The sequence below is a fragment of the Branchiostoma floridae genome, unplaced genomic scaffold, assembly GCF_000003815.2.
Source record: "Branchiostoma floridae strain S238N-H82 unplaced genomic scaffold, Bfl_VNyyK Sc7u5tJ_1489, whole genome shotgun sequence".
NCBI lineage: Eukaryota > Metazoa > Chordata > Leptocardii > Amphioxiformes > Branchiostomatidae > Branchiostoma > Branchiostoma floridae.
Window position 1 is genome coordinate 38,133 of NW_023365728.1, and position 9,936 is coordinate 48,068.

General features: G+C 43.6%; 1 protein-coding gene across 3 annotated transcripts in view; it reads left to right on the forward strand.

The window, feature by feature from the left end:
* The window catches only part of LOC118407825 (angiopoietin-related protein 2-like), a 16,124-nt gene that overhangs the window by 2,809 nt on the left and 3,379 nt on the right, over positions 1-9,936 (forward strand). Inside the window, exons 2-6 of one of the 3 annotated variants that reach the window (XM_035808366.1) lie at positions 32-295; positions 2,174-2,317; positions 3,984-4,563; positions 5,525-5,741; positions 7,181-7,525. In XM_035808366.1, coding sequence (XP_035664259.1) covers positions 56-295; positions 2,174-2,317; positions 3,984-4,563; positions 5,525-5,741; positions 7,181-7,505 — 1,506 coding nt within the window. In that variant the 5' untranslated portion in view covers positions 32-55 and the 3' untranslated portion in view covers positions 7,506-7,525. Of the gene's footprint in view, positions 1-31; positions 296-2,173; positions 2,318-3,983; positions 4,564-5,524; positions 5,742-7,180; positions 7,526-9,936 lie in introns of those variants that run through there. The other 2 variants (XM_035808365.1, XM_035808364.1) reach the window with 2 other exon arrangements.

The window sequence follows — 9,936 nt, forward strand, 5'->3', positions numbered from 1 at the left end:
ATCTTTATGGATGTTTTTTATGTTGTTGCAAGATTTCCTGTGAGGTTTCTGGAAGATGTCATCCCGGAAGCTGTTCCCATACAGCGGCGAAGCGCTGGAAGGTTCTGCGCGTAACCATGGAGACCGGCGAATCTCCTTGGTGCTGTCAGGACTGGCGGCTGTGGTGACTCTTGTCGCCCTGCTGTTCATGATGCGGGAGATGGCCTCGATGCGGGACCAACAGGCGACCTTCATGAAAGATGTACAGGACCAACTGCAGGGCCTGATGCAGTGGAAGCAAGAGCAGGGATTAAGGGTGAGTAAGGAGGACTTTTAAGATCGGTTTCTGATCACTTAGGACATCCTCTAATCAATTGACACCACAATGGAAACACATTCACACATTAATATTCAAGTTATATAGTTTCTGCACTTCACAGAATTGACTTACTTGACTTAAGAATTGATGAAAACATTTGTCTTTCGGAAGTTTAAAGTTACTACCTTATATTAGACCAAATCACATGGTAAACACCTGAGATCAGATCCCAGGATCCAAGACCTGAACTGAGGACATTAGGAACAACCCCAGAATAGAACCCAGGACCCCATGATAGAACCCAGGACCCAGAATAGAACCCAGGACCCCAGGATAGAACCCAGGACCCCAGAATAGAACCCAGGACCCCAGAATAGAACCCAGGACCCCAGAATAGAACCCAGGACCCCATGATAGAACCCAGGACCCAGAATAGAACCCAGGACCCAGAATAGAACCCAGGACCCCAGAATAGAACCCAGGACCCAGAATAGAACCCAGGATCCCAGAATAGAACCCAGGACCCCAGAATAGAACCCAGGACCCCAGAGTAGAACCCAGGAGCCCAGAGTAGAACGCAGGACCCAGAATAGAACCCAGGACCCCAGAGTAGAACCCAGGACCCCAGAATAGAACCCAGGACTCTGGCCAATTATGATAGAACCCAGGACCCAGGATAGAACCCAGGAGCCCATGATAGAATCCAGGACCCAGAATAGAACCCAGGACCCCAGAATAGAACCCAGGACCCCAGAATATAGAACCCAGGACTCTGGCCAATTATGATAGAACCCAGGACCCCAGAGTAGAACCCAGGACCCCAGAATAGAACCCAGGACCCCATGATAGAACCCAGGACCCCATGATAGAACCCAGGACCCCAGGATAGAACCCAGGACCCCAGGATAGAACCCAGGACCCAGAATAGAACCCAGGCAAGATACACAGATGTTTGAACTGCTTTGTCTGATTCAGTGTGTGTCGTACCGCACCACGTGTAACCTTCCTGACCCTCACAACATTAACAGCCTGTTTAAGGCACCGCCCAGTTGTCTAAAACTTATCTCTGGGATGTGTCCTCACCTGGCTTTGGAATTTTCATGTACCGTCTTCACAACCTTGACCTTGTAGAAGCCAGATTTTACTATACTCTGGCCAATTATGATAGAACCCAGGACCCCATGATAGAACCCAGGACCCCATGATAGAACCCAGGACCCCATGATAGAACCCAGGACCCCATGATAGAACCCAGGACCCCAGGATAGAACCCAGGACCCCAGAATAGAACCCAGAACCCCAGAATAGAACCCAGGACCCCATACTATATTTTGTAGAACATGCGACCCAAGCTAGAACCCAGGATCTAAGACTACACCCAGTGACCCCAAGCTAGAACCCAGGATCCAAGACTACACCCAGTGACCCCAGACTAGAACCCTTTAAGGTGGATCTGAGGTGGCATCAATCATTCCGTGGTTTTTGTTCGATTTTCATGCAAAATGAGACAAAAAACTTTCCATTTCTTGTGTTTAACAAAATGAATTTTTACGGTTAAGGGAGGGAGCGAGTGCCATCCATGTTTGTAGTTTGTAAGAATGCAATGGTTGGAAATGTATTGTAATAAACAGCTTTGCCAACTTGGAATTACTGACAAGAAAATGGCAGATAAAGTCACTAAAACATGTGAAAAGTGATAAATATGTACTAGCAGTGCCCTTCAAAATCGACTATAACTGTTGTTGTTGGCATCCTTCTGTCTTGAGAGACAATGGCGTAGGCAAATAGTCACATGCCACCTGACCTACATAATCATGACATGTTAAGGTGAAGGAGGTGTTCACTGTAACAGAAAGATAATTGCCCTTTTGACAGACTGCTGCGCTGCTCAGCCCTGAGGGCCCAGCTAAGGACGTGGGCTCAACTGAAGGCTGGCGACCTGAAGGCAGCGCCACCTTTTGGAAAAGTGGAGAAGTGCATCACAGAGCCAAGAGGGCATCAAATAGTGTCCTTTTAGAGGTGCGTATTTATTATTGGCCTTCCAGTATGAGTGATGCGGAAATCGTCTTCTGGAGCCTAAAGTCACCTATGTGCTAAAGCGACCAGACTTTGCCAGAGGGCCAGCACACAGAAGAATGATATAGTCATCCGCGCATCTCTTATTTATAGGGGGAGTGACGTCATACTTTTCGGAGCAATTATTTTGCACCTCAAATAGCATCCTTTTTGAGGTGCGTAATTATTGGCCCTCCAGTATGAGCGATGCGGAAATCGTCGTCTTCCGCCTTTGCCATCTCTATCTATTGAGCCCTAAGGCTTCCCTTTTCCTTTGAACCCCTTAACTCTGTACATGTATCAGTATCTATAATTAGTATAAATATCTAGCTGGCGTAACCGCCTGTCGGCGTAACGCATCAACCTGTCTGTATCTGTATCTATTGGGCTAATAACATTCCTTTGGTAGAACACTAATCCGCTCCCTCTTTACCTCTTTCACCACACCCTTTCTCATTATTCTCTCTCAACTCCCCATCTCTCATTTCCCCTCTCTCAACTCCCTTCTCTCACGTAACCCCTCTCTCATCTTACCTCTCACGCTGCCTCTCCCTTGTACGGTACCCACTCTCAAATAACCCAACACTCATATATAGTACACTCTTATCTTTTGCTGTACGACAAACAACATGGAGGAAGAAACGCAAAATTATTATCCCAAAACTGTTCCTCTACGATCACTTGAAGAAAGATCGATAAGAGGACGGTAAAGTCCAGTTCTGAATCATCCGCATTAGAGGTAAAAGAATTTTTTTTGTCCTCGCATCGCAGGATCATTTGCCCTGAGTCTCGACTGTCTCGCAGCAGAAGACGGACCTGAGTTAGAGCTTCATGCCAGCTCAAAATCGGCCGAGAGCAGACGTGTGATGATACACTGACCTACCCTATTTGTCCGTCACTTGTAAAATCACCGGCTATCTCTGTGTGCGGCGTTTCCCCCCCAAAAAAGTTTTAATTTCACTTTTCCATACATGCACCCCTCTCTTATCAATATGCAGAGAAGGACTATGTCAACTCCTCGCGCGCAACAGCAAAGAAACAAGTCATAGCAAAACTCCAGTAACCATCCTAATGATAAAATGCCGTTGAAATCCCCAACGATGGCTGCAAATGTTTAGAATTCGTCTTGGATTCTCAAACATCTTTTGAGACTCTAGGGGTTAATCAGTGCGATGCTGGACAAGTAAATATCAACAACATAGATATAAAGAAGCATTATTAAATCTATCACTATAAGTGAATAGGCACCAACTGTCTGCAAGATAATTAAGCAACCCTTAATGAGACTGGTTGTGTGTTATTATGTAGGGGAACGTGCTAATTATACACCAACCTGTCACATTGGTTATTGCAGAGCTTTAAACTCATCAAGCATCAACTATTTCAGAATGGAATTCTGCTATTTGTAATTATTTATTTTGAGAGCAGACTATTTCTCTAGCGACATCACTCAGTCAGACCTTGTACTGCAGTTTGTATCAACTGATCAATGGTGGCAAAAGGCTAGAGTTGTTCACATACACTGTGTTAAGGCCTTTTCTTTTTCTTTTCCAAATGCCACATGACATCTCCCAAAGCTGTACAACTTTGTCCCAACATCATAGTTACGATCATGTCTCCTTATTTACAGTGTTCCTGTACGGAGTCAACACCTGCAACCTCCGTAACCACGCCTACAGACCCACAGGTCACCACTGGGACACCTCAGACCACACCTGACGTAACCATGGTTACCGCTGGGACACCTCAGACCACACCTGACGTAACCATGGTTACCACTGGGACACCTCAGACCACACCTGACGTAACCATGGTTACCACTGGGACACCTCAGACCACACCTGACGTAACCATGGTTACCACTGGGACACCTCAGACCACACCTGACGTAACCATGGTTACCACTGGGACACCTCAGACCCCACCTGACGTAACCACGGTCACCACTGGATTACCTCAGACCACACCTGAGGTAACCACGGTCACCACTGGATTACCTCAGACCACACCTGACGTAACCATGGTTACCACTGGGACACCTCAGACCACACCTGACGTAACCATGGTTACCACTGGGACACCTCAGACCACACCTGACGTAACCATGGTTACCACTGGGACACCTCAGACCACACCTGACGTAACCATGGTTACCACTGGGACACCTCAGACCACACCTGAGGTAACCACGGCTGCAGCTCCTCCCACAGGTGAGTCTGAGCATCTCATGGTCCTGATGCTGCATGTTCTCCTGTTGAGCCTGACACATCTGACGTCACCTTTGGCAATTGATGTTTACCAATTTCAGTGATGTAAATTTTTTTTGTATCTCATTCTGTAATGGACTGTGCAAATAAGGTCCTCCTGTGTGTAAATGTAACAGGGTTTCCTATGGGATGCACTGATTGAGTTATCTTGCCTACAGTGGTACAGTAATAATGTTTCTACCATAGTGCCTACATACTTTATCATATCAACGCTTTATTTTTAGTTAGCATGCTTCTCTAGGAAGCTAACATTAACTCTGTCCCCTGCTACTTACCGTTTCCCAGTGGAAGACTGTTCTGCACTTTATGCCTCCGGACAGATGACCAGTGGAGTCTACAGCCTCGGCTCCGGTGTGCAGGCCTATTGTGATATGGAGACAGCAGGTAAATGTTGTTTATTGTTGGAAGACACATAATTATGTACATGTGGATCTGTCTTATACTCAGGTGTGTTGTAAACATACATCTTTTTTACTTTTAGTTCTAGTCACATGTACATGTGAGTGTTTGTCCTTTTGGCACCCTGACACATGTACATGTGAGTGTCCTTTTGGCACCCTGACACATGTACATGTGAGTGTCCTTTTGGCACCCTGACACATGTACATGTGAGTGTTTGTCCTTTTGGCACCCTGACACATATACATGTGAGTGTCCTTTTGGCACCCTGACACATGTACATGTGAGTGTCCTTTTGGCACCCTGACACATGTACATGTGAGTGTTTGTCCTTTTGGCACCCTGACACATGTACATGTACATGTGAGTGTCCTTTTGGCACCCTGACACATGTACATGTGAGTGTCCTTTTGGCACCCTGACACATGTACATGTGAGTGTCCTTTTGGCACCCTGACACATGTACATGTGAGTGTTGTTCTTGACACATGTACATTTTGTACAGGAGGCAACTGGACTGTGATCCAGCGGCGGCAGGACGGGTCGGTTCCCTTCAACCGGACCTGGGAGGAGTACAGACTGGGCTTTGGGAACACGAGCGGGGAGTACTGGCTGGGGAACGAGAACATCCACCTCCTGACCAGTCAGAAGGATTATACCCTGCGAGTGGATTTGATGGACTGGGGAGGAAATTCTTCTTACACAGAATACAGCTTCTTCAGGTTTGTACAAGAGGATCTCTTCAATTCATAGTTAGAATTATGGGTAGAGGCACTGTTAAAAGTTCTTTGAGATTATATGCAGAAAAAATAGACCCCTTTCCAAACTCCGGCACCATTTTGAATCTGCTCTCGTGAGATATTCATTGTATTGTAGGCCTTTTTTAATGGCATCCTTATAGCAAGCAGTTATGAGTTACCCTCTAGATATACATCCATATGTCTATCTTACCTGGGGTTTAGACTTACAGATGATAACATGTTATGTTCTTTGTACTGACAGAAGTTTTCTTTCATCCTTTTATGATTAGGCCATGTTGATTTGATTATATGGATGACATCCTCTGGGAACTCCAAAACTGATGCGAGCGAGCGAATAAAAAAAAAAGTTTGGCCAAAAAAAAAGTTGCCTCCAGTATGAAATCAAAGTGGCCAGGAAGGTTGAACATAGGACTAAACACACATAGTATGGTATACCAACAGTTAGGTGTAGGGACCAGTACATTATACGGGTGCAAGACATGTTTTTCTTCTTGGACCAATCCGAAAAAAAAACAGACCTGGAAAAAAAATCAGAGGAACAGGTTTCTCCAATTACAAAATGGACACACTATGTCGTCAGGCATTTTGGGTCTTACCGGGGGCCAAGAAGACAACAAGAGCAAAGTCAAGTAGAGTTTATAGTCAATTGTACCAAGTTTCTACAGTCAAAGATGAGACAGTTAGCCTGTATTACTTGGAGATGGGATTTTTAAATGCCAGTGGGAGTCCATAATCCACCAAACAGATTACTTTGTAGCAAAACTGACCAATTACCATTGTTTTGAGTATTGCCAGTTCTCGAGTTTCCACAGACAATCAGGTCCAGGTTCAGATCCGGACCTGAAAATGATCCTCTGGACCTGAACGGGACCTGGATTTTCTGTACTGGTACCTCCCCCTACCAACAGTAGATTTTTTTTTCTTTCTGTCCTTTCACATCTTATTCTTTGACTTTAGATTTATTTTGGCATTCTATGGCATTCGACTATGATTATCTGTTTTCTTGTACTTTTTTTTTCAATCTACGGAATATTTGTGCTTATTTTACAGCTGCTTTGCACAATTTATTGTGTGGTCGAAAACTTTTTTTTTTTTTTGAAACGGCCGAAAATTGGTGCGAGCGCGGATGTCATCCATATAATCAGATCAACATGGCCTTAAGGAAACAAAAAATAAAGTAAAATGGCTCCGCTTTAAGTTTGGAATTCCACTTTTCCCATTTTGACAAGTGCTAATATTTTCAGTATAAAAGCACTTGGTCCAAAAGTCTTTACATATGATTGACAAGTATGATGAACAGTTGTGAAATATGACAATAACTTTCATGAATATTCATTTGAAAATTTTCTTCCTACAGAAATTTGAAAACTAAGTTCTAACTGATTTACTGTCCCATCCAGGGTGTCCAATGAGTCTGACCAGTACCGGCTGCACATTTCCGGGTATTCAGGCACCGCGGGAGACTCCATGGGTTACAACAATGGGCAGAGGTTCTCCACTAGGGACAGGGACAATGATGCCAGCAGCAGCCAGCATTGTTCTCAGAAGTACGGACAGGCCGGCTGGTGGTTTGGGGATGACGAATGCAGCTGGTCCTACCTCAACGGCCGTTACCTGGGCAACTGTGGGAACTCCTGTACATACCAGCAAGGTGTCCTGTGGGTCGACTGGAGAGGTTGGAGTTACTCCCTGAAGTCTGTGTCTATGAAGATCAGGCCAAATTGATTAGTAATACTGCATTTGCTCTAATACATCTGATCACACCCAGTTATCCACAAATTACTTAATCCTACATACATGTAGTCCTGAGGAAGTAACATTCTGTATTGTGGGGGCTTTGTTACAAACTTTGTTTGTTATAAACTTAAATCAGAATCCGTGAGGTTTAGTGAGAAGCCATTGCTAACTGGATAATATATGTTCAGATATACAATGTAGTTGTCTTGGAGCAGACTGTGAAATAATGAGGATCAGTGACAATACCTACTAGTAGAAATGAATAACTGGCAGTTGATTAGAAAAGTATTGAAGGATTATTACTGATGCTGATTTAACAAATTAGTCCTTTTATTTTAGTCATGCAATTCTTTCGCAGCGTATTTCAAAAAGGTACTTACATGTAACTTTGACATGAGTGAGTGAGTAGCTAAGTGTGAGTGGGTTGGTAGTAGGTGCACATGGGTGTTTAGAGAGTTAGTGTGAAAGTTGGTTCATTAAGGATGTTAGGCCATGTTGATTAAATACTATAAAACATCCTGGGAACCCAAAACTGAAGGGTTTGAGCGTGGAAAAATTTGGGCAAAAAGAAGTTGCCTTCATGATGAAATCTAAGTGGTAAGGAAGGCTGAACAAATGACTGAACACGAGTATCGTATACCAAACAGTAGATTCTTCATTTTAAGTCACATCATTTTTTGTTTATTTATTTATTTGGATTCTCCACACTGGAGGGTATGGCGGAACAGGTGTCATCGAAGCCGCCATACCTTAAACATAACAATGATACATCAAATCATAATATACATAAATACAAGAACAGATATCATAATCAATGTAACGTTCAAATCAAGATAAATCAACTTAACAACACACATAAATTATTGAGTCCAAAAATAGATATACATGTACATAGGGCAAAATATACATAGGGCAAAATAATCGTGGCCTTGTGGCAATGCAAGAGGCACAACAGCATGCTAGTGACCATGTGCAAGCCTGCTCTAGCTTGAAATTTTGTCAGAATCGATTTTGCATAAATGTAGAAAGTTTTCGTTTAAAGGCAGACACATCGGACGGGCTTGTGGCTGATGCTCCCAGCCCTCTTTTTGGCATTCTCTGACATTAGTAAATAATGCAATTCCAGATAAAATGGCAATTTTCTGCATATATTTTCCAATTGTGCAGCTGTTTTGTAGGATTTATGCATACAGTATGGTCGAAAAGTTTCTTTTTTTGTAAGCAGCTGACAGTTGATGCATGTGCAGGTGTCAGCCGTATAGACAAATCAACATAGCCTAACTGATATCAAATGAAATTGACATATGTCCCATAATATTGGCTAAATTGTAATGCTGGGCTAGAAATAAACTTTGACAGCTTTTTGGATCTAAATGATAGAACAATGAAGTCCACCCGAAATAGGAATAGCTGACAAACAAATGTCCTAAATTCCGCCAAATTAACATCTGGCAACTCATTACAAGTACTTGTCATACTTTCCTGCAGTGGTTTCTAATTCTACTGTTTTCGTTAAACAAATCATGAGCAATAAGCAATGTATAAGAAATATCCGGGCATTGCTCATAATTACTCAGCAAAATCGTGTCATGTTTTGTTACAAGCTAACATCAGAAATCACAACATCTTTTTATCGACATTCATGGACTTGAATAAACTTGCAACCAAAGTTTTCTGTCCTGGTCCTTATTCATTCTCAGCGTGATACATGTGTGGAAAGGTCTGTTTAATTGATAACGAGTAAATATACATGTACATGTGAGTGTCCTTTTGACACCCTGACACATGTACATGTGAGTGTTTGTCCTTTTGGCACCCTGACACATGTACATGTGAGTGTTTGTCCTTTTGGCACCCTGACACATGTACATGTGAGTGTCCTTTTGGCACCCTGACACATGTACATGTGAGTGTCCTTTTGGCACCCTGATACATGTACATGTGAGTGTCCTTTTGGCACCCTGACACATGTACATGTGTGTGTTTGTCCTTTTGGCTCCCTGACACATGTACATGTGAGTGTCCTTTTGGCAACCTGACACATGTACATGTGAGTGTTTGTCCTTTTGGCACCCTGACACATGTACATGTGAGTGTTTGTCCTTTTGACACCCTGACACATGTACATGTGAGTGTCCTTTTGACACCCTGACACATGTACATGTGAGTGTTTGTCCTTTTGGCACCCTGACACATGTACATGTGAGTGTCCTTTTGGCACCCTGGCACATGTACATGTGAGTGTTTGTCCTTTTGGCTCCCTGACACATGTACATGTGAGTGTTTGTCCTTTTGGCACCCTGACACATGTACATGTGAGTGTTTGTCCTTTAGACTCCCTGACACATGTACATGTGAGTGTCCTTTTGCCACCTTGACACATGTACATGTGAGTGTCCTTTTGCCACCCTGACACATG